At 51.0% G+C, this 25,111-nt stretch overlaps 4 protein-coding genes across 8 annotated transcripts in view; 3 read left to right on the top strand and 1 right to left on the bottom strand.

The window, feature by feature from the left end:
• The first annotated feature begins 10,710 nt into the window (after positions 1-10,710).
• On the top strand, positions 10,711-13,134 carry LOC101919965 (C-X-C motif chemokine 2-like). Its single transcript, XM_027794964.2, has 4 exons — positions 10,711-10,815; positions 11,192-11,321; positions 12,077-12,160; positions 12,715-13,134. The coding sequence occupies exons 1-4, from the start codon at positions 10,728-10,730 to the stop codon at positions 12,725-12,727; spliced, it is 315 nt and encodes a 104-aa protein (XP_027650765.2). The 5' UTR covers positions 10,711-10,727; the 3' UTR covers positions 12,728-13,134.
• A 917-nt stretch (positions 13,135-14,051) lies between these two features.
• Positions 14,052-15,230, top strand: LOC101920136 (C-X-C motif chemokine 13). The gene is made up of 4 exons (XM_055794252.1): positions 14,052-14,203; positions 14,446-14,575; positions 14,736-14,819; positions 14,926-15,230. The coding sequence occupies exons 1-4, from the start codon at positions 14,140-14,142 to the stop codon at positions 14,948-14,950; spliced, it is 303 nt and encodes a 100-aa protein (XP_055650227.1). The 5' UTR covers positions 14,052-14,139; the 3' UTR covers positions 14,951-15,230.
• A 236-nt stretch (positions 15,231-15,466) lies between these two features.
• On the top strand, positions 15,467-17,183 carry LOC114013781 (C-X-C motif chemokine 2-like). Its single transcript, XM_027794965.2, has 4 exons — positions 15,467-15,625; positions 16,157-16,292; positions 16,654-16,737; positions 16,855-17,183. The coding sequence occupies exons 1-4, from the start codon at positions 15,562-15,564 to the stop codon at positions 16,982-16,984; spliced, it is 414 nt and encodes a 137-aa protein (XP_027650766.1). The 5' UTR covers positions 15,467-15,561; the 3' UTR covers positions 16,985-17,183.
• A 1,734-nt stretch (positions 17,184-18,917) lies between these two features.
• CNOT6L (CCR4-NOT transcription complex subunit 6 like) overlaps positions 18,918-25,111 on the bottom strand; it is a 37,475-nt gene continuing 31,281 nt past the window's right edge. For all 5 annotated transcript variants that reach the window (XM_055794248.1, XM_055794250.1, XM_027794926.2 and 2 more), the window contains one exon: positions 18,918-25,109. In XM_055794248.1, coding sequence (XP_055650223.1) covers positions 24,897-25,109 — 213 coding nt within the window. In that variant the 3' untranslated portion in view covers positions 18,918-24,896. The remainder of the gene's footprint in view (positions 25,110-25,111) is intronic.

Below are 25,111 nucleotides of genomic sequence, written 5' to 3'. Positions count from 1 at the left end.
TGCTCCCAGCCCCGTCCAGCCTGGCCTTGAGCACTGCCAGGGATGGGGCACCCACAGCTGCTCTGGGCAGCCTCTGCCAGCGCCTCGCCGTCCTCACGGTGAAGAATTTCTTCCTAATATTTGGTCTAAACGTACCCTCTTTCACTTTAAAGCCGTTCCCTCTTGCCCTGTCACTACAGGCCCTTGTAAAGGTCCCTCTCCAGCTTTCCCGTCGGCCACTTTAGGCACTGGAAGGCCACTATAAGGTCTCCCCTGGCCTCCTCTTCTTCTAACCCAACTGAAGAAACAATCCGGGGCTTGCTATGATGAGGCATCTCGGGCTGAACTGATCTTAGTGTGCATTTACATCACTGTCTCCGTTGGGATCACTAGGTTTGGGTGGGTGTAGTTTTTTGTTTTGGGAGGAGTGTTGGGGTTTGGGGTTTTTTTGAACCAAACATCCCCAGCATCCCTGCTCACAGTGCTGTGCTCCACCTGGTGCAGTGGTCCTCCAGGGCATGAAATCAGTTCCCTTCTGGCGAAACCAAAGGGGATGAGGCAGCACAGGAGACGTGGACTGGCTTCCAGTGGGTGCTGGGTCTGCAGGCTGAGTCAGGACTGGAAATGAAGAAGCCCCTGATGTGTGCATGGAGCCTGGGTGCTTGGTCTCCCCACTGGTCGGTGCTTTGCAGGGGTCGTGCTGGCCCAGGCTACCCACCAATATAGGGGAGACTGCAAACGGTCTTCTCTGACCTTAAGGGAATAAATCACTGTGCTGAGAGGAGTGTGGGAGGAGGAGGAGAGCAGTAATGAATCCTTTCTGGGAAATGAACAGTGGGAGAAAAAGTTAACTGGAATACCTCTCTTCTGCAGGCTGAGCTCAAGCAGGAGCATTCATCCCCATATCAGCCTCCTTGGTGCATACCCCTAACAAATCACCCCGGTTGGGTAAGACCTACTTTCCCTGTTTGCCACTTGTGCATGGCTAGCACCTGCGGAAAGCTTCAGATTTGGGATGGAAAACCTTTCTCGCACAACAAAACCTCAAGCTGGGAGATGCTCTAGGCTGTGCTGGCAAGAGGCAGTCCCCCCAGCTGTGGGAAGGTGGGCTGTGAAGGGTGGAGGAGATGCACGGGCAGATGTTCTGTGTCCAACCTAAGGCTGCGCCCCACGATGGATGCAGCAGTTTAGGTCTTACTGGTTTTCAGGGTGTGTTTTGTAAGCAACAACCAAGATAAAAGCTGAGGAAAGATCAAAGCGGATTTCATGGGTTTTATGGTTCTTGGTTGTGCTTCTTGGTTTCACTTTCCGGTATCCCCCTAAGCCTTTTTTTTTTTCCTCTCTGCCTGCTGCCCTTTTATCTGCCGCCCCATTTCCACCTGGCAGGCGAGAGCTTGCTGACCTTCCAGCCTTGAACATGACTTGTGAGCTCAACCAGCCTTTCTTTCATCCCCCCAAACCAATCTTGGATTATTTTAACTGTGAGACAACTCCTTTCAGTATCGATTCTCTGAGCTGGTGAGATTTCCGTCCTCTGCAGAAGCTGGGCTTGAGTTTCTCTTTCTCTGCAGAGAGCATCTCTGGGTGGCTGTGTCAGCTCAGCAGTGCGCAAGGCTCTGATGTCCAAAGTGCTGATTCTGGGGTGTTGGGTCCAAGAGAAAAGGTTGAGAAGGGGCTTTCCAGGGGTGGGAGGCTGCTTATCTCCCCAGAAAGACATTTGTATTTCAGTGATGTGGTTCCTTCTTGGTGGAGACCTGGATTTCCCCTGCTTACCATGTGCATTTCTACTCACTGCTAGAGAAGAGTTGCCCCTGGATTTTTTTTATTTTTTTTTTTAAATATGACTATTCCTATGGTGTCTTGTGGGTGCTGTAGGGAAAACATCTTCCCCAAGGAGAAGGGGTGGGAAGGCACCTGGCAAAAAGAGGATACGGAGAGGCCCTGAAACATTAAGTAGACATTAGTGAAAATAATGACTGGGTGTAAGCACAAGCCTGATGAATGAGTTTGGGTCCATTCCTGCTGTGTTAGGGTACGAAGCGCCTTGTGGCAGAAGCAATACACTCGAGTGTGTTGTGCTGCGCTGGGGTCAGGACCCCAGCCAGAAACATCATCACCCAGTAGCTGGGTGTGATGTGCTGCTGCCAGACTGGGAGGGGAGGGTGGATGGGGCTGGCACATGGTGGTCCCTCCAGCAGCCATGACGCGATGTGGCTGAGATGTCCTGGGAGGTGGGACACCCCCACCCACAGTGCACAATTGCATCCCCACAGCCATTTCCCAAGTATCTCATCCTTCTCCTTCCCGAAAAACTTTCACTAGCTGGGTAGCCTCCCACCCCTCACAGACCCCCGTGACCCTTGACGGCAGCCCCTCCAGCAGTGGTTAACCCTGGTAGGATGGCAAGCACTCATCTGTGCCTGTCTGTGGCTGGGACCGTTGCTCCTTCTCCTGCCCCACCACTTGGCTCTTCCAAAAGCAGCACCTTTTGGTGCTCCAGGCAGCGCTTACAGGCACTTTACCTTCCTGCCAGCAGGCTTAGGACTTAGAGCAGCGTCGGTAGATATGGCAGGCAGAAATACCCACCGCACAGGGCTAGTGTGGCTCTCAAAGGTGGCTGGGCACATCCTTTTCCCTTGACTATGTCACTTGCACAGTACCAGCTCTGCAGAGCAGACCTTGGTGTAGGCAGTTGTGCATTGCAAGGACTATCCTCTGGTGGCTTCTGTGCATCTCTTCAGAGCAGGACTGTGGCTCATCTCATGGTTGTTCAGCTGGTCAGCCTGCCTTACTGGCTTCCCATCCTCTAGACAGCTCATCCCAGGCTGTGGCCTCTGTGTGCAATTCCCACTTGGAGAAGCAGTTCCTGTGGGCAGCGGGGATTTGCAAACCCCTCCCGTAGCTCCTGTCGCCTTCGGGTTACTTAATCAGACCAAACCTCATCAGATGAGATCCTGCTTTCAGGTGGGGGCTGGACCTCGTGTGCAGGTGGCGAGCTTTGCAGGCAGGGTGGATAAGTCAGAAGGGAGATGTTAGTCAGAAGGGAGATGTCAAGTTACTGCAAGCACGCGATCTGTCAGTACTGCTTGGAACGGGCAGAGAACAGCAAGACGGAGTCGTATATGCTGTGGCAATCAAACCCAGATAGTCTGAAAAGAAATGATATTTGCTGGGAACCAAGTCAGTAACAACTTCTGACTTAACCAGTAGAAGATGGGTCAAGACCATGTTTAGCTCTACCAGAATAATGGTTATGGGTTACTCTGCAGGCCAAATAACACAGAGACAGCTTAATTTCGGACTCAAACCACTAATATGCGGAAAACTAAAAATCTTCATTTTTATATATCTAATTATATATATATAAAAACCACTTTAACCAAGCCTGGCAGCTTCTAGCTGCATTTATCGAGATGTCAGACTCTGAGAAGAGAGGGAGGAGACCTTGCCATAATGCTCCTTGGGAGGTTGGTGGTAGGACTGTTGCTGTTTGCCTAAGTAAGTTAACCAAATAGGATGTAACTCAGCTCAAGCAATTAAAATGTGCCCCCAGGAGGCGGCTCCCTCAGGTATGGAGGGGAAATGTGCTTACATGCCAGTATCTTTGTTGTGTTTCTGTCCTTTACGGCATTTTTGGCACCTCTTTCCTCCTTGTCATGCACAGAAGGGTCCAACTGTGAAAGCTCACGTGGCTCCTTCCAAACCTTGGCGGTCCCCTGGGTCTGATTCCTTTTTCCAGTTGCCCAGCTAGCAGTGTAATTGCTGATATAGATGCAGAAGACAGCTAAAACCTTGAGCTGCTGCAGTGATGTGCTCCATCCCCAGCCTCCCACCAGCACCTTGGCTGGATTGCTGGCACTGCGGGGCAAGCAGATGATGTAATCCTGCCATTCTGATTGAGCTGCTTCTCTTTAGCACCTGTTGGGTAAGTCTCCCGAAGTGCTGGAGCATCTTCACCAGCGTTGCCAGGTCCTCTTTCTATGCCAGGTAAAGGCGCTGGGGGTTGTGGGAGCCGCCTTTGAGTTCGGTGGACACTTCCCATCTTGTGAAGCACAGGCTGGATCTAGCTGGGGGAGTTTGTGGGAGGATGTTTTGGTCTAGCCCTTGTCATTAGACCTGGACTGCTTCTTTGCTAGCCCAAGAGCAAAGTGTTTAAAGCAAGAGACCTTGCTCTCTCAGCTGCCAGTGATGTGGAGGACATGGGTTGAAGTCGCACCACCTACGCAACGAGAGCAGCAAGACCGTGTCAACAGGCACGTCTGGTTTATAACGCACCGCCTTGCCGTGCATTGGCTCCTTCCCTGTGGCAGCCCACCTTCGTCCCCACTCACCATCGGCTTGCTCCCGTGCTGGGGGTCGAGCCATCACCCATCGCATGAAGCCCCTATGCAAATGGCTAACGGCGCTCGCCCAGCAGCACCTGCAGCGTCTAGACCGGTTCCTGCGCCCGCATGCAAATGTGCGGGGAGGGCGCTGGGGCCGGTGGCCGAGCCATGACGCCGCATTCTGCAAAGCTCTTGAGTTTTGTTCCTGCTTCACATCTTCCGTGCCAGGCAGCATGGCACTTTCTGCTTTTTCCAGCATGCCTTTGAGGAAAAATGCTGCTCCTCTGCTTCAGTTTTGGATTAACGCGTATTTGAAACGCATGGAGAGCTCCAGGCAAAGGAGCGCGGGGGTGCCGGGGTATTTCTCCAGCGTGCTTTTCTAGCAGCAAGTGCAAATTAGCGCAGCAGTCCGGGGATTTTCTCCTGCGCTTGCTAGGTGCCATTTGCATCTCTGGGGTGGACGGGATGTCCCAGAAACTGTCCCTGCTCTGGGGCTGGGTGGCACGCTCTGACATGCTGCTGAACACGTACTATCCCTTTCCCTTTGGCAGAAAGCGCCCGGTCACGGCTCTGCAGAGATCCTATGGCTCAGGATTGAACAGGGAATCAGGAATATCGAATTCACATTTCTTAGAATCTTCCCTTAATTTCTCTCCCCCTGATTGAGCTTTTATTCTTGCTCTGAGCCCTTCTCCTTCCTCCTTATCTGTTCTCTTTCAAAGCTCCCTCTTACTTTATTCCCTTTCTTTAGCCCTTGAGCAGACCAGATACTTGAGCCCTACTTTTAAAGATGTCTGTAGCAGGTTTTTAATCTGCTTGCAGATATGCAGAGCAGAGATGTGGTCACACTGCTTTGGTATCTCCAAAAATGAGCCAAAAAGGAGATCTTGTCCCCATGCCACATCACCAGCAAAGCTGTGCGCTTTTGCCCAAAGACAGTAAGTGACAATGAACTCGAAAGGTGATTTGAGCAACCTAATTTTGGACAGATTTCGTTAGACTTTGGCTAATTCTGGTGCTCTCGTGTTGAAATTTCACTTCTATAGCTGGCATCTTCCGCAGTAAGCACCATCTGTTTTGCATCCAAGTACGAATAAAACTCTACCGAGTTGCACCTCCGCTGGTAACCAACAGCACAGGACCTTGGAGACCCATGCCTCCTGGTCAGGCATCCCCTTCCCCTGGGCTTTACCCTTGCGTCGGTGTTATTTTTTGCAGATTTGGGGCTAGTAAATTTTTGGAAGAGAGAAGACTAGTTGCGTAAAGGGAGCGATTCTTTAAACACAACCAGGAGAAGGGACATCAGGGGCACAAAGAGCTAAAGAAGTTCTTTTTGTATGTGGATAAATGAACACAGGCGGTTTGGGAACGTGTTTTTGAGGTGTAGGAGGCATGAGGGGATGGAGAGCATTCCAGCTGGGCTGGAAGGAGGCCTGGGCTGGAAACTGGGCGCTGCACAAAGTAGCTGGGACGCTTTTGTATGATAAGAGAGAAACCAGCGCTGTGCTTGGGTCCTGGGTGCCTCTGCCTGGGTTTCCATGCAGCGCTGGCCTGGTTGGCACGGGGTGCAGCTCCCCTCAGGTTTCGGCAGGAGATGTCTTTATCTTTGAAGCAGGTGATGGACCACAAACCACAGCAGTGACAATTCACTGTAGTTGGGTTTTCTGGGGGTGGGTAATTTAAAAAAAAACAACAAACCCCAACCCACACGCAAACAGTTTTTATCTCTCCAGCAAGGAGCACTGCATGGTTTGTGGGGAAAGGAGGGGTGTACTGAAAGTTCACTTTCTCTCAAAACAAACCTAGTGGTTTCAGCATGGCCCAGAGCTTTTCTTGCTGCAGGCATCTCCCACGCAGCCTCTCATGAATCTTTACGTAGTTGCTTGTGGAGCATGCAGGTCCTCACCGGAGGGCAGGGCAGCTGGCACCTCCATGGCATTGACATCATGGTTGGGTTTCTGCCCATTGCGATCCAACATGGAAAAGGGTTTTTAGATTTTTATTTTTTCCTCCTGCTCCACTTAGGTCATTTTCTACTCATCTCTGAAGGTGCTTTGTTGTTGCAGACCAGCTTCTCACTCTGTCCCCGGTTCATGAGTTTGGAGATGCTGTGACAGGTTTTCCATCCTCATCTTTCAGAGCGGGCTCAGGCATGCAAACCCACCGGTTTCCCTCTGCCACAACCCATGATCTCTCTTCTTTCGACATATGCCTCACCTACCTCCCCTCTCATTTCCCGTCACCTGTCTTTCAGTGTCTTCAAGGAAATCTTTGACCTCACTGAACTGGCCTGAGGCTTCCTATGGCTTGGTGACACTAAATTACATGTTTTTAATGGGTTAGATGGCTGCAGAAGCCCAGCAAAGCCACGCAGCAGAGCACTTCTTTCCTACCACGACTGCAGCCTTTGGGAGGTATTTGCACCACGCTTTTGTACGCCTCTGATTTTAGGTACTGTGGGAATGACATCTGGAAGACCCAGGGGGTGTAAAAATTTTTTCAAAATCTAATAAAAGTAATGGAAGTAAAAAATTTTTACTTCTTTTACAAAGCAAACTTTTGCCTGCAAATGCACAGCTGCTTCAGAAAATACAGAAGCTGGTAGGATACGTCTAATGTGTTTCAGTTGGTGCTGGCCTGGCTAAGCCCACAGATGGATATGTGAGGGCCACTCTTCTCCATTACTGGCATCCAGGAAGCGGTTCGCGGTTAGCTTAAATATATTGACAGGCTAGACCCTCACTCTCCTTCTCCCTTTGCAGAATTACCACTCAGCACGCACAAGTATTAGCTGCCCGCAACGACTGCAAGCTTTTCCTTCCTGAGAAAACACCACAATGTTTATCAATATACACATTAGTCGTACATCAAAACCACCGTGACTACTACCAAGATGATTCAGAAACCTTGGGATTACAGTATCTCTGTCCACTTCTCCTTTCTTGCCACGTCCACATCTATTTCGCCTTTCTTATCTGGAGAAGTAACTTGTAGCAGCTTGAGGACCAGCTAGGCAAATGTACATCTTCTGGGGTGATGTGGTGGGGATTCACCAAACTGCCCTGGCATCCTGGGGGAAACCCGAACGCATCACTTCGGAGATGGAGCCAGGGCTGAGCTTCGCTATGAAAATCTGCGTCTAGGTATGAATCAAGAGGGCACGTCTGAAAGGGAACTGCTGGTTATGCTCTGCTCATCTTCGTAGCTGTGTAGGCAATGACTGACATAGAACCACAGAATGGTTTGGGCTGGAAGGGACCTTGAAGACCCTCTAGTTCCCACCTCTGCCATGGGCAGGGACACCTCCCACCAGCCCAGGCTGCTCCCAGCCCCATCCAGCCTGGCCTTGAGCACTGCCAGGGACGGGGCACCCACAGCTGCTCTGGGCAGCCTGGGCCAGTGTATCACCACCCTCATGATGAAGAACCTCTCCCATGCCACCCCAGCACCTGAAATCGCAGAGCCGAGCCCGCACTTTGGGCTGTCTTTCGAGACATATCCATGGGCCAAGCCAGGGACAGTTGGGCAGCACTGCCTGCCCGAAGGAAGCCACGATAGCTGTGGCTTCCCCACAACACCAGGCTCAGCATCTTATTTCGTCCAGGTAGTGTTGACTTCTCCTACTTGGAGGGGAGCTGCTGCCAAGGCCACCTCTGTAGAGGGGACAACTTCTTCAGAGGTCATGATGAAGAGGAGGCCCTCCTGTCCTCCCCTTGAGGGACGTGTGGGTTTCATCCTGGGTGCAATGTGAGTCAGTGAACACCGTGACTGTCAGGGGAAGAGTGTTGCAAGGACAGGCATAAAGCAAAATGCCGGCACAACACAGCGTGTCCCCAGAGGAGACAACCCCAGTGAAAGCACCTGGAATCTTTCATAAGTCTGGGGGAAAACATCTGCCCCAGGCTAAAACTGAGGTCACTGTGGCCGAACTGATGGCTCAGTATTCCTCTAAAGCCACCTCTCTGAATCCATCCAGCCAAAGCATGCTTCTGTAGCTCCCATTTATCTCCAGGGTAGATGGGAGATGGACACCTGCCCTGTAGCCACAGATCTGGGCTGTGATCTTGCTCATGATTTATCTTGGTCTGTCCACTGGTGTTGGTTTCCCTCGGTCATGGAAGAGCCACGCTTGGAGTGCTGGCCACGTGCCCACCGTCTCCTCCATGCAGCTCTGGGGAAGTTGCTTTCACTTCTCTTGGCTTTCCTCGGCTATAAAATCAGGATTGTTTTGAATTCATGAACTTCAGAAAGACTTTGAAACTTCTTTGGTGCCTCCACAGCACTTTGAGTAGGTGACCAGCCATCTCTCCTGGTAAATCACTGCTTTCCCCACTGTTTTGCAGGCTTTTTGTTGAGGAGACCCCTGCCACAGCCCAGAAAAACCACTTAAACCAGTCCTAGGTTGGGATCCTTCTAATAACTCTCCGCAAGAGAACTGAAAACTCTGGAAGTATGGAACAAACCCTAGTTTTAAAGCCATTTCTTTTCCCGCTGCCTTAGCAGCAAGGCTCGTTCCCTCTGCAGGACTTTGGGAACAGCTCACAGATGTTGTCCCTGGCCTCTCTGTGACCCTGGTGCATAGGGGGTTAAACTCCTCCTCATCTGTTTTTGACCTTGATCTTTTGAACAAGGTCTTCACAAGACTTTTGGACCTATCTTGGAGGGAAAAAGTTTTTAAGAGAAAGACGAGTAGCTTACAGTTTGAGCAGAAGACTTTCTGTTTTTTCCTTGAGTTTACCATTTTGTTACTATATAAAATGCTGATGTGATTCGAAGGCTCCAAATTACAACATTATCGCAGAACCACATCATTTTTCTCCTGCCCTCTTCCTTCCCCCTCGCTGTCGTGGCCGCATGTCCTCTTCCCCTTTTGCTTCCCGGCTGGTGACTTCGCTTTCGTCTCGCAGGGTGCCGCTGCAGCCAGCGCTTTGCAGTGGTGTCCCTGGAATATCCTGAGAGCCAAAGGTGTTGGCAGCACAGGACTGACCCCTCGCATGCCAAAAGGCATCGCTTGGGTCTTTCTGTGGCTCGTTGCAAGAGAAACCCAAAAGATGCTGTGAAATGTGCGGAGGACCAAGCGCCAGCTGGCGGCCCCCTGAAATGGGCGGCCTATTCCCTCATGTGTAGGGCCTGGAGGACTCTGCGTTGCCAAAATAAAGCCTTAAAGCCTTGTGGACACGTGGCATTGGAAGGATATGTGTGGTCTGATGTCTCTTTCTGTATGCTCCTATGGTTTCTCACCACCATGCACACGTCTACTGTGGTGTCAGTAGTTTGCCCGCTACCACGTGATTACCCCTGCCGTGATGGATGGAGAGCTGGTTCGCTGGCAGCACAGCACGCAGCTCCTTGGAGCTGATAAATTAATAAAAGCCACTTTTCCTGAAACGGTAGGCAGGTAGGCCACCTCTAAATCAGGCAGACTCTTCCAGTTCCCAAGTGCTGTAATGGGCTGGTAAATGGGGCCAAATAGGAAAGACCCCTGAGACTATCCCCAGTGCTGGCCCGTGGCTCCTTGCGCATCCACGTGGGGATTTGATCCCTACAGCATCTGGACATAACGTAGAGGGACATTTGCAAGGGAAACAGCGAGGCTGCAACCGTCTCCCTCCAGTCCTGACACGGCAAGGGGGGAGCTCGGGTCTCACCCTCACAGATCTCCCAGTCCATCCCAGCCCCGTTGCTTTTCTGCCACCGTTCTCTGGCATCCATCCATGTTTCGCTCCCAAGTTGCTGGTGCCAAGAGAGTCACTGCTGGTAAATGCCCACATCGGCACTTAGTCACAAATGTGGGGAGATGTAGGTTTGGTTTTTGCTGTAGCCACCGCACCAGTCATCTCTTGCATTTCATGGCTGGTTTACTCGTACGGCGAAGTGCGAGGTTTGAAGGTTCTGAGTGGAAGCGTATAGCAGAGAGGTTATTTTTCCACGGTAGGGTGCTAGGCATTTTTTGCTGATGTGAGAAATAGCAAAAATAGCGTGGGGGAATTATAGCCCTAAGAAAGAAATATGTAAATATCAGAGCATGGTAAAAAAAACCCTGCTTACCCGGGGCTTGCACTTTGATTTTATCCTGGGCTCTTCTTGTGGTCTGAGGAGTAAGCACTAAAGGGAACGAAGGGTGGTGGTTGCACAGACGCAGCTGATCAGAATCAGGGTGTGGGGAAGATTACGTGGGGAATCTAAATATGTCCTTTGTCCCAATGGCTGTTTTTAATCAATAATATTGTAAATTCAGCTTCTGGCCCGGCTGCGGGGAGCATCCGAGAAATTACGTCACCTCTTTTCACGGTCGGCTGGTCAGACGCGACTGCTGTAGTTTGAATCTTGTCACTTGTGTCGGAGCGTGACCCTCCTGAATAAATAGGGGTGTTTCTTCACCCTGTTTCTCAGACCTGCTCTGCGTTTGAGCCTGCTGCGAGGATGCGAGCGCTGGCTGGGGTGGGGACAGGAGCCCCCGCACTCCTGGCGCTGCTGCTGCTGCTGGTGATGTCCCACTCAGCCTGTGCAGGTGAGCTTCCCAGGCTTGGCAGAGATACCCAGCCCCATGTGGTCCTCACCATGAGTGGGCATCACCTGCATCCTGTGCCAAAAGGGACAGGAGGAGACAGGGGCTCCTCCTGGCTGTGTAGCCCAGGGGTTTTCTCGTAGCCAAGGAAAAAGCAAGACCATCCTCGGTTAGGACCTGGTTCAGCTTTCAGGAGCTGTGTGAGAGCAGGGGACTGAGGTAGAGACACAGATAACAGTTTCTTACCATCGCCCCTGCAGTGTTGTCAGTGAAAGCATGGAAAGGGACAATTTATTTGGCCGTCAAAGAGGTTTGGGGTTGCTGCACCTCTGCCTAATGCTGTTTGTCTCAGTAAGTCGCTGCCTTCTGTCTTTCTCAGCCATCCTGGAGGTGAACGGAAACCTGAACTGTAGGTGTGTAAAGACAGCTTCAGGCTACATCAGCCCCAAGAGGTACGAGAGCATCGAGATAAGACCTGTGGGCAGCACCTGCAGGCGCACAGAGATCATGTAAGTGCCATGGGTGGCTTGCGGGGTGGAGAGCTGCTTTCTCCTCCAGGGCCAGCACTGCACCTTCGCTTCTGCAGCCACCCTGCTGCTCCGCTCCCTTTCTGTGGACTAAAGCTTTTGAAAAATGCCGGCAAGCTCACACGCGCTTCAGGGCTGAGAAACAGCAGGTCTCCTCTGGTGAAGGCAATGCACCTGAGCTAACCTGCCAGAGGTCCCCAGGACCTAAACGAGCCTTTCCAGCGAGGGGAAGCATGGTCCCCAGGACCAAAATGAACCCTTCCAGCAAGGGGAAAAATGATTGCCTCGTACTGGTGCTTAGTGGAGGCTGTTTGGAGGAAGCGCACCCTTGCATACCCAGGCAGGATGAGCCACAACCCATTTTTCCATCACCGATATGCAACACTCCCGAGGGCAAACAGCATCTCGGGTCAAGCCCTTCTCTCATGACTAATGCGGTGCATGAAGCAGAAGTGTAAGATTTCTTTAACTGCTCAGTATCAATACATTTGTAAATCTACAGAGACAATTGTCTTGCAACAGTCACCTCTGGGCTTCAAGCACGGTCTCCGCTCTGCATGGGAACATGTTGCATCTTGCTTTTCCCTGCCGGTCCTGCGGCTTTCCCTGTTGCTAGCAGCTTTCTGCAATCCGCTGGTGCTGTGAATGAAAACTGAGCGTTGCAAATCTGCTCTGGCTGCTCGAACCCCTGCCTTTGGAGGGGAGGGCGATGCTCATAAAGTCTCCTTGCCTTTTAGAATTAAATTACAAGCCTCCGGGAAGGTGTGCGTAGATCCTGATGCCCCTTGGGTAAAGAAACTGCTGAAGCGTATTGCTAGCACGTAAGTTGCTTTGATGAAAAAAACCCTTTGGCACAGGCGGCCCTGGACAGCATCCCGCCACCTCTGCGGTCCCGGGCAGCGCTTGCCGCACCGAGGGCTCTCGGTGGGGCTGCCGGGGGCCAAGGGACCTGCTCCTGAGGCGAGGGGGGGGCAAAGCCTCGCTGTGCGAAGCAGCGCTGTGTCGCTCAGCATGCCGATGCTGCCGTCCGTGGGTTGCGCTCTGCCCAGCTGGTGCACTGTACGGCGCCTCTGGAAACATTTTGGTCCCCCCCCTCCCCCCAAATAATAAATTGGGGAGCGGGTGGAAGGCAAGGCAGGAGCAAGGTTTGCTCGTTGCAAGCGCAGCGCTGTGTTGATGCCCGGCAGGGAAAGCCGCCCTCCCTTGTCGTGCCCGGGTTTGTGGCGCAGCGTAGGGGTGGCTGGGAGACGTCCCCGCCAGTGATGCCTGTCCCAGGGAAACAGTGGCGACTTCCCTTGGCTGGGGCAGGAGCTTCCTCCCCCGGCACCCGCTTTTCTCTGTGTTCATGCATTTCTCCTCCTTCTGCTTTTCGCAGGAAGAAAAAATAAGTTTCCTGCTAAGGAAGTTGGTGCTTCAGAGTGCCGAGACGGGCCGGCAGGCGATGTACCGGTGCGCAGACCCTCACTTTGCCCTTGCTTCCCCCTGTCCCGAAAGCCCTGTGTCCGGCCCCAGCAGTGGGGGCAGCTCGCTGCAGACCCCAGCCCCGCGGCAGGTTCGTGGGGGTGTTTCCCCTCTGCTGTCCATCCCTGGATCGGTGGGACCACGAACCCGTGATGTATTTCCTTGCCTATAGACTGCGAAGACTCCCTCTGCCAGGGGCCTCTGCAGGAAGGACGTGGTGACTCCAGGCGCAGCCCCCATCCACAGTGTGTCACTGGGATTTTTCCTACACGGTGTGGCATGTCCTGCCCAGAGAGCTCAAGACAAATAAAATCCAGGTTCTTTTCTTCTGCTCTATTTTTCCCTGGATCCCCTTGCTACAAAGAGCTTTGGCAGAGCTTTGACAGACCCTGCTGTCGTAGCCTTCCTGGAACTGAATTTGCCATTGTTTACACCCACTGCTCTCGTATTGATGCTCTTTCACAGATATGCCACAGGCATTAAAATGGGCATTTGAATATACATCAGGGGAGGTATCTCTGCTATAGGTGGGGGAAGGAGGGCAGCACCCAGGGGTGTCACGCACAACAAAACCCCCTTTTACACAGAGAAACAAGCCAGGGGCAGAGAAAGGTTTGTCCAAGGCAGCAGCGGTGGCTGGGATGGGTGTCCCAGCCCTGAACTGCCAGCAAGTGCCCGGCATCCCTGGTGCAGCTGGTGGGAAGCAAAGTTCCTTCCCAGCACAACCCACTGCCTCCCTCGGTGCTGGCTCGAGGGCACAGTGCTGCTGGCAGGGAGCCAGGCGATACAGCTGATGTGCCCCACATCCAAGCACCGGTGTCTGTGGTGGGGCTGGGGTCTGCAGGCAGCTGTGAGGCTTTTGAAAGGAGAAAAGGCCAATAAGGAATTATAGGGGATGGGTGCGAGGTCGCCCGGCAGGGTTTTGGGATAATCGGCCACAGCAGCGGAGGGGAAGAGCAAAAGCAAAGGCTACCAAAGCTAGGATGCACCTTGCAGGGGGGAAATCTGCTTCGAGAGAAATGAGTAACAGCTGATCGGGCAGAAGAAAAAAACACCCCAAAAACCCTCCCGGCTGCCTGGGCTAAGAATAAACATCAGGGGAAATAACCAATATATCTTTGCAAGACCTGGCTTCATAGGAAGGGGAAAACGGAGCGGGTTTCGGGAAGCCTGGACCCCACCAAGCCTTTTCATCAGAGTGTTGCAAACTCAGCGAGGGAGACGGGTAAAAACCACGCCAACCCCGCCGGCCCCTGGGGCCTCCCATCCACACCGCCTCACTTCTCCTATTTTCCGGCTCAAATAGGGGGATGCTGCTGGTGCCAGGGATGGGGCCAGCATGGCTGCGCGGGTGGCCCTGCTGCTGGGGGTGCTGCTGGTGACCCACCGCCCTGGGGGTGCAGGTGAGGCTCCCCGTGCCCCTGTGGCTGGAGGATGCTGGGGGGGATGTGGGTGGGTGGGTGTGAGGTTTTCGGAGGTGGCATCCCACCGCTGTCTCCAAGGTTTAAATACCACCAAGGCTCTTTTGCAAGCAAATGTGGTGACCCTGCTGGGACGTGGCAGGAGATGCATTGCCCAGAAAGGGTTTTGGGGATGGCAGTGGGTTTTTGGGTGATGGGTGAGCTGCGGCTGTATGCCCCTCCAGCTCTCCTGGAAGCCAATGGCAACCTGAGCTGCCGCTGTGCCAAGACCACCAGGACCTTCATCCCCCCGTGGAAATACAGCAGCATCGAGGTCCGGCCAGTGGGGAGCAGCTGCTGGCGCCAAGAGGTGATGTAAGTGGCTCCGGGGGGGTCCAAGCTCTCTGCTCCCCTCCGTCCGTCTTGGATTAGTTCCGTTTCATGCTCTTTTTCTTTCTGAGAAGTACAAGAGGGCTTGGCTGCTCGAGCCCCCCTACTGCAGGAGAGGGAAGCTTAAATGCTGCGTGTTTTCTAGGATCAAGCTAAAAAGCCGGGAGAGGGTCTGTGTGGATCCTGACACCCCTTGGGTGAAGAAACTCCTGCAGGACCTCGCAAACCTGTAAGCCCCGCTCCACCCCCAGCAAAAGGGGCTCCCGGTGGGACCAGGGACATCCCATGGGGACCGCTCTTCACACATTTCTCCCCCCGCCTTCTGCTTTTGGCAGGAGGAAGAAAGAGGCTCCCCACTGAGGAAGCTGCCACCGGCGGGATGGCCAGATGTGCCAGGCCCCAAACTGGACACCCCTCCCCCCCCGCCTCCCCTGCATCCCACTGCATCCCGCTGCATCCTTGCCCCGGTGTGGGGGGAGCATGCCACTGCGTGGTGCCCTGAGCCCCTTCTTCCTCTGCATTTTATACATTTAAGCCCTTAAAACCACAGTCTCCGCTTCCCTGTGATGATCTGCTGGATGTCCCCTGCGGGCACAACCTCAGAGGTCCCAATAAAGGCAGCAGCTCTCGGTCACTGTCACTTGTGTCCCTTCCTGCAGCATGCCAGGGCACGGGGGTGTGCAGGGGAGCTGGTCCCCGCGGGGTGGGGAGCGGAGTGGGGGGCACCGGCGCTTCTCCATGGAGAAACATGGAAGCAAGCAGGAGGGGTTTGGAGGTGACCACAGCCATTTCTGCCTTTGTCGGCGGGGAGGTGGTGTGGGCCACGTGCGATGGGGGAAGCGACGGCAGGGAAGTCGAAGCATGGGGCAGCTTCTTTCTCCCCCCCCTGCCCCGGCGTTTCCCAGCCTGCAAAATCCCCGGCGCGGCAGGCTATAAAGAGGGCTCCGCGGCAGCGGGGGCTGGCGGTGAGGATGGGGCTGCTGCCGGCAGCGCTGGCCCTGGCCCTGCTCGTGAGCAACTTGGTGCCGGGGTGCGGTGAGTGACCTTGGGGTGTCTGTCTGTCTCCCCCTCCGAATCCCGAAGCTGGGTGCCCCCGGTGGGGCTGGCCGTGGGCTCCTCTAAGCTTTCAAACTTGTCTCTTGCCTATCTTCGGACTTGAGTTTCCTTTTTAAACCCGGTGGCTAAGCTGGAGGGGGACGCTCAGGACTGGGAGGGATTTGCCTGATGGGTTTAAGCTGCTTCTCTTCAAGACCCCCATGAAACTCAAGCGCTTGGTGGGCGGGTGAAGGGCTTTAATTCATAAACTGTTGGTAAAGTTTGGAAAAGCTGAAGCTCCCCCCCCTCTGTATGGATGAAAAGAAAGCTTTGAGACCATGCCAGGAGGGATGAGCCTTGCATAGCCTCACTGTTCTTGCTGCTGCAAACCCCACTAACACCAGCCCATGGCTGCAAACGGCCCCGTGGGCACCGGGGAGGGGACAGGACGGTGACATGGGGATGGTGGGGGTCCCAGTCTGCCTCCCCACGGGGGGCTGAGACAGGGCTGTGGGTTGCTTTTGGGTGCAGGTCTGTCGCTGGAAAGCCTGCTGACCAACATGCGGTGCAAGTGCATCAAATCGACCGCCCAGATCATCAACTTGGGGCTGATCCTCGCCATCGACGTTACACCGCCGGGTATTCACTGCAGGAGGAAGGAGGTCATGTAAGTGGAAAGCCTGCAAACCAGCTCCTGCAAATTGCTTGCTCATGTACCGGTGCAAAAACAGGTGGGCGCTTGCACCCTCTCCAAAGCTCCCAGATCTCATGGTGACTCTTGCAAGGCACAGGCTGGTGCACAAGTGCCCGTTTTAACAGGGGTTACCCCCAGTGTGGCTCACAGAGGTCCAAAAGTTGTGTGTGGTTGAGGTCCAAAAAATCCCACCTACCTCCCGGCAAGGGTTGCAGGGCTGTGCTCATAGTCGTTCTGGGGAGGGAGAGGGGTTTTCTCTGCAGACGGCAGCGTGGTTAGAGAAGCTTTGAGCAAGAGGTGTGTGTGGGTCTGAGGGGGTCTTGTAACCTTGCAGCCTCACTCTGAAGAAAAATAAGAAGGTGTGTGTGGCCCCAGAGGCACCCTGGATCCAGCTGCTCATCCACAAGCTAACGCAGAGGTATGCAACACCCAGCAGCCAAAAAAACCAAGCAGCGTATCAAACGCGTTGGCAAGACGGTCCCCTCTCCTCCTGACGAGTTTTATTTTCATTTCTTTCCTCCCACAAAATCTGCAGGAACACCATCAAGAAGGCCCGGCCACGGCGCAAGGCGGAGTGGTTGGCTGGGGGAGCACAGCAGTGGTGCCAGCCCCCTCGCAGCCCCCCTGCCCCATATCTCCCTCTGTCCGGACACAGTAATAAATAACCAGCCGTGGTTATTTACTCCTATGCGGGGACAGCGGTGACACAGCCCCTCTGTGCTGAGATACGCTGGGTTTTGCGGTGTTAACGGTGACAGGAGCCTTCCTCGCTCGCCCCAAAACAAGGCTTCCCTCTCGGGCACCCGGCATCGCCCCCCGTGCAGGGCATCCTGGGCGCCGGCAATAAAAGGATGAACGTGCTTCCCCCCTCGGCTGCAACAGCTCCTTCTGCACGGATTTGTGTAAAAATTGGGATTTTGGGGGTTGGGGGAGTTAGACTGGACCACGGCACTGTGAAGCCCTCGGCTGCTTTGCCACAGGGCACTTCCGAACGCGCCGCCTTTCCTCTGCCCCGCGTTGTCGTGCCTTTTTCTGACTGCTCCTGGGAGGGTGTTGGCAGGAGTTGGATGGGGTCTGACCTCAGTGCTGGCTCCCAGCTGTGCAAGCACAGGAGAAACGGGAGATACTGGGAAATTTCCCAGCGATCAGCTGAGGCTCTTTCCATGGACCCTCATTTTCCTGGGAGGGATGTACAAGTCCCGCGGGGACCCCGGCATGGCACAGGGATGTCCCCTCGGCCACATGGACCGAGCCAATGCGGGTGTGACTTGCAATCCTGTGCAGAATTATCACCATCTAAAAATCTGGCTTGGCCATGCTGGTAGGAGGTTTCTAAGGTCTGGGGAGCTGCCCAGAAGGGCAGGAATCAAATTTGCGTCACCCACCCCACCACCTTGGCTGCCAAAAGCGCATCCCAGGGCAGTGGAAAGCTGTGAAACACCCGGCCAGTCCCCGTGTCCCCCTCCTTCCCACCCTGTGCTCCTCAGGAACCATAGCAGGGGACAAGAGTGGTTGCAAAAGGGCTGTTTATTGCCTACAGAAGGAAGCAAAAGTACATAGGTGGAAAGAAACAAGCAGATACTTAGCCCTATCCATCACGTGTGAGCAGTGCCCTATCTCCATGGTGTGGGTGTGTCTGTTTAAAAAAAAAAAAAAAATTAAAAAGGGAAGAAAAAAGTAATAGTTCAGGGTTTTGAAGACCTCGCCTTCCTGAGCTGTTCTAAGGTTAAAGAAAGGCAAAGCTGCTCAGCTCAGTCATCGTCGTTATTTTGTCTGGGCCGGATTTCTGTAGGGGGGCAGTCTCCCCCCTGCCTGGGTTCCCACCTGGATTCCTACCCGATGGGAATTTTCTCTCTCGGTGAGTTTTTCATGCAAAGTATAATTATGGGGGGAATTGCACCGTGGCATGGCAATTTCTCTAAAAGATGAGTTCTTTCAAAGGGAGAGAAAAAAAGGATCCTTTTGTAAAGAGCAAAGGAGAGAGCTGGAAAGAAGGCTTCTTCCTATTGATTCTCGTGGGAAACACGGAATAAGCAAGTTACTCAAATTTTTTTTGCTCAGGTCTCAGGTGAAGGCTGCTGCTCTTGCAGGCATGGTGCCTAGGGCTGGTGTCAGACTTTGCTAAGCTATCTGCCCGGGAGACCTGCCCCGTCCCAGGGCTGGAGGGGAAGGCAGTCTCCCAGGGCCCCCCGGGTGGTGGTGGGCTGCAGAGCTGCCCCAGGGCAGGCGAAGCAAAACCAGGGCTGGGCGGCTGGCTGCAGCCCTGCAAGCAGCAGTTTCCCCATCCAAGAGCCCAGCACACTCACGATATAAAGCAAAGCCACCGTTTGCATAAAACAAGGTGTAAACCTCCCTACAATTTTAGTGTAAGTACTCCTGGGAGTGACACCACAGCTTCCTCCCTTTCCGCATGCGCTTCCACCTTTTGAGGGACAGGACCTTGTGGTTGCAAAGACAACACACAAGGAAGAAATTCAACCAACACACCCCCCACCCCCACCTCCCAAAATACCCACCCTGCCATGGGCTGGAGGGGCAGCCTGGGCTCCCATCACCGCTGCTCTGGTCCAGCCAGCGAGTTTATGAATTAAGGGCATATTTAGTTACAATGGTGCACACAAACACTTTTAATTGCGTGGAAAGCAAACACACGATGCGGTAAGTAAAAACGGAAAACAAAGCCAAAGTCATGTAACATGTCACTCGTAAAGAAAGCCACCATGAGGTTGTTGATTTGGCTGGGTTTTTTTGGTTGGGTTGATTGTTGGTTTTTTTTGCTTTGGAACAAAGACAAATACAGACAAATGCAAACTCAGTAAATGCCTAAACTGTAGGAACCGTTTAACAAAGAGGACAGGACCAAGTACCAGGATCGCTCTAACCTTCACCACTCAAACGGTGAGAGATTTTGCAAGCTAAACACACCATAAGATTGCAGGAGGGGAGGGAAAAAAGAGAGAGTCATATCGCTTAGCGTGCTTTGCCATCAACACTGTTTAAAACACCCTGAAGTACCAAAGAGCACTCCTCTATTGTCATGCTTATTGCCAGATAGACTCCAAGAAGATGCACTGAAGTCCGTCATCCTCAAACACAGCCAAACCAGCAAACTTTATCAGTCTTTTAATACTTTTATAAAGTCAAATAGTTTTTCTTCGGATTAAGGAGTTCTTTAAAGGTATTATTCTTTAAAGGTATTATTTTTGTCCCTCTTCTGATCGCACAATGCCTGCACCTGCCTCATCTGCTCATTTTTTTTGTCCCTGCTCTTGTTTCCTGGAGGAAAAGCAAACCCGTGGTCAGTGTCAATGCAAAGAGTGGTCACAGGAGAAAATACAGTACCACGTACAGCTGTGCCTGGATCTAGAGCCTTACAGCCTCCTTCTAAATTGGTTTTTGGTCTTACAAGTGAGTTCTTCTTGGCTGATGCTTGGCATAGAGACTTAAGACAAGACATGAATGGTTTCCACCAGGTTGTCCTGGGGTTCGTGTCACCTTTGAACGCTGAAGGGCAAGAAAGGGAGGGCACGTGACTGTACTTCTGTAATCCTACAAAAACCTTGCGAGCTGCATATCGCACGGTGCTTTGCCTCACTATGAGATGGAGGAACTCAGCTAATAATAACGTCTATCAGAAAAACCTGAGCCTCTCTGCATCTGAGGCTCATTTCTTTTTTGCAGGTCTCTAACAAACCAGGTCCTCTGTCCCACTGGGTAAAACCCCTCCAAGACCAAGCTCTTCAGCTCCTTTTGGGACACACACAATTAGGCAGGCAAGGTTTTTCAATGAGCGTGCTTGGTGCCGAAACCACACCGCTTCTGAAGCCAACGTGAACTTCAGCGAGTCTTGTGTGCTGCTTTGCTGTTTGGATTGCAAAGACCGCCCAGAAGAACATCGCATCTCTGTGGTGACCAAGTAGGACAACGACCCGCTGCTCTTTGACATTGGCAGCCTGATTGATTGCAGCTGAACCACCTCCTGCTGCTGCCTCGTACCCGCGTGCCAAGGAAGGATGTGCTTCCATCACCCACCTCCCCATACAACAGGGAGAGGTCCTTCCTTAGGTTTAAATCAGGCCTTAGATCTCTGCTACCGTTACAAGAAAAAGATCTATGTGGAAGCCAAGAACAGAGAAATTGTAATTATGCACAAAGCTGAGGTCACTGGGGAGGGGGCAACGCTATCTGCGATTAAATTCCCTTTTAAACCAGTACAAGGGTGCGCATCACCTTTGTGTGGTGTTTCTAATGCAGGTTATTGATTTGGAGAGGACTAAAAGACCTTTCACTCCACCCTGCTATGCCAAGCCTCATGCCAAAGGAAGGTTTTGATGCTAGATGCTGAAAATGCATTGTGAAAACGAAGGAACTGCTGCTGTGTTGCTGGATTTAAATCTGGTCTTCAGAGAGTGAGGACCAGCAGGGCCTTTCTGGCTCCTGCTCCCTGCTAAGGTGGTGTGAATAGTGCACTCCTGCCCTGGGGAATCTTTCAAGTGTTTTCCCCACCCATCTCCTAAATTAACAGAGAAACTGAATTTCAACAAGCCTTTTCGGCTTCCCCCTCACTGCCTGATCAAAACCAACCCCAGAGAAAAAAGTGCTATGAACATTTGAGGTCTCAAATTCTTGCTCCTGATTTGGACCCAATGTCTCACAATCCAGGTGTGGAAAGCCAGTCTCCAGAAGTGCAATAATTCAGGATTAAGTGGGAGCTGTGGATGCTCAGCACCTTTGTAAAGTGGGCCTCAGGAGCTCAAGAGTGGGAACATGGATTTAGGAGGCTCCACAGCAAAGCCAGCAAGGTGGGAGACCAGCAGCCACCTGCAGCGTTACCCAAATGCTGAAGGTCATGGTACGGTTTTGAAAGCTGCGTTAGGTCAGTGGCAAGTGATTCTGAAAAGATTAAGAGTCAAAGATTTTGGCTTTCTATTCTATAAAACACAGAACAGCGAGGACTTGGAACTAACGAGACCTTTCCTGAATGTTTCTGCAGACTAAACAGGAGCAGCTTCTAACAGACAGAGAAAGCTTACCAAAAAAATGAAATATTTTCTCAACGAATGCTAGAGAGGGACGACAAAAGCTTTTAATGAGGCAAATGGGAAGGAAAGCTGGTCTCAGACCCCATTGTGCCATACCTGACTTCAGCGTGTGGTATGCAAATGTTCACGCTCCTTACACCGAAATAAGGAAACAAAAATATTCAGCTACATTGTACAAAATTCTCTTTTTTTTATATATATATATACACACACAAAACCCCGTATCTAACAGATTTACCATACTGAATTTTAAAAAGTTGCTTGTAGAAGGGTGTTGGATTTTTTTTTCTCTGCTTGCTTTAGGCAGTGCTGTTGCTTAGAAGTTGACACCAGGCACCATATTTTTTGAAAGCAAACCAGGGCAGCAAGGAGCAGTAAAGGGCTGAGAGCATTTTTTCCCAGGTGTTGGCTGCAAGGGCACCATGTCGTGCTGGGAACTGAGGGTCAGCGATGGAGAGAGCTGATGGTTTCCCACCCATCTCTGCTTAGGATTAGGGATATTTTGGTTCATATTCCTCCCTCTCCCCTGGGAAACACCCTACCGTCAGCTTCCACTCAAGTCAAAAGAAAATTAGCGTTGCCATCTGGACGATGTGTACGTTTACAGAAAGGGATCTCATCCTGCGCATGAGGCCGGTGGCTGCCTGCTCCCCGCTCCCTCTCTTCCCAGAACAGAAATTCGCTACAGAGAGCAGTGTTGCTGCTCAGCTGGAAAAAAAGCGCAATCCCCTTACTGCTCCTGCTGGGAAGGGAAAAAACAGAAGAAAAACAGGGAGGGAGCCAGACACATGAAAGGCAGGTAAATGTGTCCCCAGTTATGTGCATCGACTGAAACATAAACAAGACTCATTATTTTTTTTTTTTAAATCCAGAGGTTTTGTGCAACGTCTGTTAAAATAACGTGGTTTTTTTTTAAAAAAAAATTTGCACAGCGTAATGGACGTTCAGAAGTGCATTTTGCAGCAGAGAAAATCCAATTAAACACCTTCCCGCAACAGAACACTTCAATCGGTTAGAAACCAAAGGGAAGTCAAACGTAAGCAGTTTACAATGTTTGCTAGGGTTCGTTTTGTTTTTCCATCCCCATTCTCTCCCACCCCGATATTACAAAACATTGTTGTTGGTTTTTATTTTTATTAATAAATGGGCTCCTCTGCAGTTCATATACAATCATAGGTGAATTTTAAATTCCATTTTATACAAACATCTCAAAAAATATTGGGAGTGAAGTATGGTAGGAAATACTGCTCACGTTGCTAGTTAACATGCGTGTAGGAAAAGGAGGAGAAGGGTTTGTTAGTGCACACGCCCAGAGCAGAGCACCCCCCCCCTCCAAAAAAGATACAGTAGCTGATTACAGAAAGGTAATGTCCACAAAATTAAGTTTTTCATGCTATTCTACTTTCCAGTACTATACTCTCAAATCGCTTTCGCAATTTATCTGCAACGGCTAGGTGGCAAATGCTGAGGTATATTACAAAAGAGATACCTGCACCTAGAGGAATATCTGTCTTTAGAAAGGGTTTTGTTTTGGGTTTTTTTTGGTGCTGCACAAAACAATTTCTGTACAGGAATTTCACCCAGCTATGATCGCTTCCAATTTATAGTAGACAATAGATGACGCCTCCGTTTTTTAGGCACTTCTTTTAAAAGGGAGTTCTTGTTTTGTTGAACCCATTTCTGCGTTCTGTCCCGCACCACCCCCTCCCCGGCCCCCAACAAGAGTCAGGGAATGGTTTCTACTCTAGGTCCAATTAATTTTTTATTTCCCCCTGTGGATAATTTCCTATGTATAAAACGACAAAGGAAATGTTTAATTAAAGAGTAGAGGAACAGCCTGACTTAGCAGTTTTGCAAGACAGAAGATGGCTCCTTAGTATTTAAAACTAATTTCACAATTTAAATTTGACTTTTTAAAGTATACGAATGAGACATAAATATAGGCTATCAATCTGTTTAAAAATTTCATTCACATAATGGAAAATTTTTTCATTTATTAAAAATATCACATTTTGAGACTAGAAACAGTAAAGTGCATGAAAAGTTTAAAATATAAATTCAAGAAAATCTTATAGCAGCAAAAAAGCAGAATAAAGAAAAACTTAAAAACACAGACACAACCTTTTCCTATCACTGTGCCATTTTTTTTTTTTAACATTAAGCAGCCAAACAATTTTTTTCAGAAAATTGCATTACGTTTAAAGCCTCTCGAGGCACAACGTTTTGAACTGGCCACCTAGAGCATAAAAAGGAAAAAAAAAGGTGGAGGGGATTTCCAACACATCCAAAGAGCATTAACAGTTGGGAATGAACCAGCAGCTTTTTAATTCAACCCTGACCGACAACAGAAAAGAAAGATTATTAAAAAAGTGTGATGGCTATTTGGCAACTAGGGTCAGGAAAAATAATCCAAGGAATGACTAAGGCTGCCACTTGCTCCCCCAGTGAAAAAAGCATGCCGACAGCTCCTCTGCGCGCCCTTGGAGGCAGAAGTAAGGTCATTTCCAGCAGCTTTTTCCTGTACCCTACGCTTAAGCAGTTAATCCCAAGTTTCCCATCTTTGCAACTGAACTTTGGAAAGAGGAACCTAGGACGGATTTGCAACTTTTTTATTCACCCAGAACCCAAACACTTGCAACGGCTCGCTCGCTTCAAGTGCAATTTCTTACCATTTCTAAGCCCCGCTCCCAAACTGTGCTGCTGAGCAGCATGTCGCCCGGGCTTGCCGAAGCAGAGGCAGCTCTGTTTCACAGAGCTCCTTTGGATCCCTGCGCATCTTGCCCAGAAAGGACCCAGTTCTTCAGAGCTCTGAAAAAAGTCACCATGGCATCTGGCAAGCAAGCAATCTACACACAGCATTAAACGCTCGCTTGCAAATTCTCGTGAGACATAGCTTTGCTGGAAATTTCGTCGTAAATGAGATTACATCAGGAGAATTTAGACCTCAGCTTTTATCACAGATACTAAGCTATCTTTGGTTTTCCAATATTAGTTAGACGAGGGGCAGGGCCACACTGCTAGTCATTTATAGTCAGGTATTAAGTGCTTCGCTAACGTGCAAAATTTATTTCGGATGCAGAGTTCAGTCTCCGTTTTGGATTCAAACAAATATTTCTAATATTCTTCCTACAAACCAAGCATTTCTATTTTTGTTTTCCTTTCTCCTAAAAGGTTGGTTCATTTTGCCACATTCTGGAAAAACAAGCATTATCTTGAAATATGTTAGTACGAAGGTTTATAATCTCATTTGTCCATTTGTAAGTGCAGCTTCCTACCGAAAAGAAAAAGCTTGCCAGTTGGTTTTTTTTTTAAATTTAAATTAAAAACCTGGAAAGGGAGTAATACTTTGGTTCCAGCCCTAGTGCCAAATGATACCAATATGCACCAAAATGTGCAAAATCTCATATCAAACACATAAGGAAAGGAGCTTGAAGAAGCAGCTTAAGGTTGGCCATACTTCACTCCTATATACTTTGATTTACAACTGTACAGGTCCATAACAACAGGTCCTTGCCCGCAGAGGGGCAGGGCTCCACTACCTCCTGTTCGGCAAGTGCACACCGTTGACAAGAGGCAGGAGCGGAGGATGGAGTTCGAGTTGTGTTAACAGTGAGAAGTGGTCTGAAGGGATGTGAGGGTGTGGACACCCAGTGATGTTGTTGTCAACCAGCCACTGAGGGTCCAAAGGCCCCAGGACACCAAGCACGTTCATGTGAGTGTTGGAATAGAAAATGTAGTCAATCACACCCT

This window comes from Falco peregrinus, chromosome 2 (assembly GCF_023634155.1).
Source record: "Falco peregrinus isolate bFalPer1 chromosome 2, bFalPer1.pri, whole genome shotgun sequence".
Classification (NCBI taxonomy): domain Eukaryota; kingdom Metazoa; phylum Chordata; class Aves; order Falconiformes; family Falconidae; genus Falco; species Falco peregrinus.
Note: the sequence above shows the minus strand (reverse complement) of the source record. Positions and strands in the feature narration are given on the sequence as shown.

What these genes read in the sequence shown, in the direction of transcription:
- LOC101919965 (XM_027794964.2), top strand. Translation starts at nt 10,728, where the DNA reads ATGCGAGCGCTGGCTGGGGTGGGGACAGGAGCCCCCGCACTCCTGGCG. An exon ending in GTCCCACTCAGCCTGTGCAG is followed by an intron (nt 10,816 to 11,191) that starts GTGAGCTTCCCA and finishes TGTCTTTCTCAG; the next exon opens with CCATCCTGGAGGTGAACGGA. An exon ending in TGCAGGCGCACAGAGATCAT is followed by an intron (nt 11,322 to 12,076) that starts GTAAGTGCCATG and finishes CTTGCCTTTTAG; the next exon opens with AATTAAATTACAAGCCTCCG.
- LOC101920136 (XM_055794252.1), top strand. Translation starts at nt 14,140, where the DNA reads ATGGCTGCGCGGGTGGCCCTGCTGCTGGGGGTGCTGCTGGTGACCCAC. An exon ending in CCACCGCCCTGGGGGTGCAG is followed by an intron (nt 14,204 to 14,445) that starts GTGAGGCTCCCC and finishes ATGCCCCTCCAG; the next exon opens with CTCTCCTGGAAGCCAATGGC. An exon ending in TGCTGGCGCCAAGAGGTGAT is followed by an intron (nt 14,576 to 14,735) that starts GTAAGTGGCTCC and finishes CGTGTTTTCTAG; the next exon opens with GATCAAGCTAAAAAGCCGGG.
- LOC114013781 (XM_027794965.2), top strand. Translation starts at nt 15,562, where the DNA reads ATGGGGCTGCTGCCGGCAGCGCTGGCCCTGGCCCTGCTCGTGAGCAAC. An exon ending in CAACTTGGTGCCGGGGTGCG is followed by an intron (nt 15,626 to 16,156) that starts GTGAGTGACCTT and finishes TTTTGGGTGCAG; the next exon opens with GTCTGTCGCTGGAAAGCCTG. An exon ending in ATCCACAAGCTAACGCAGAG is followed by an intron (nt 16,738 to 16,854) that starts GTATGCAACACC and finishes CAAAATCTGCAG; the next exon opens with GAACACCATCAAGAAGGCCC.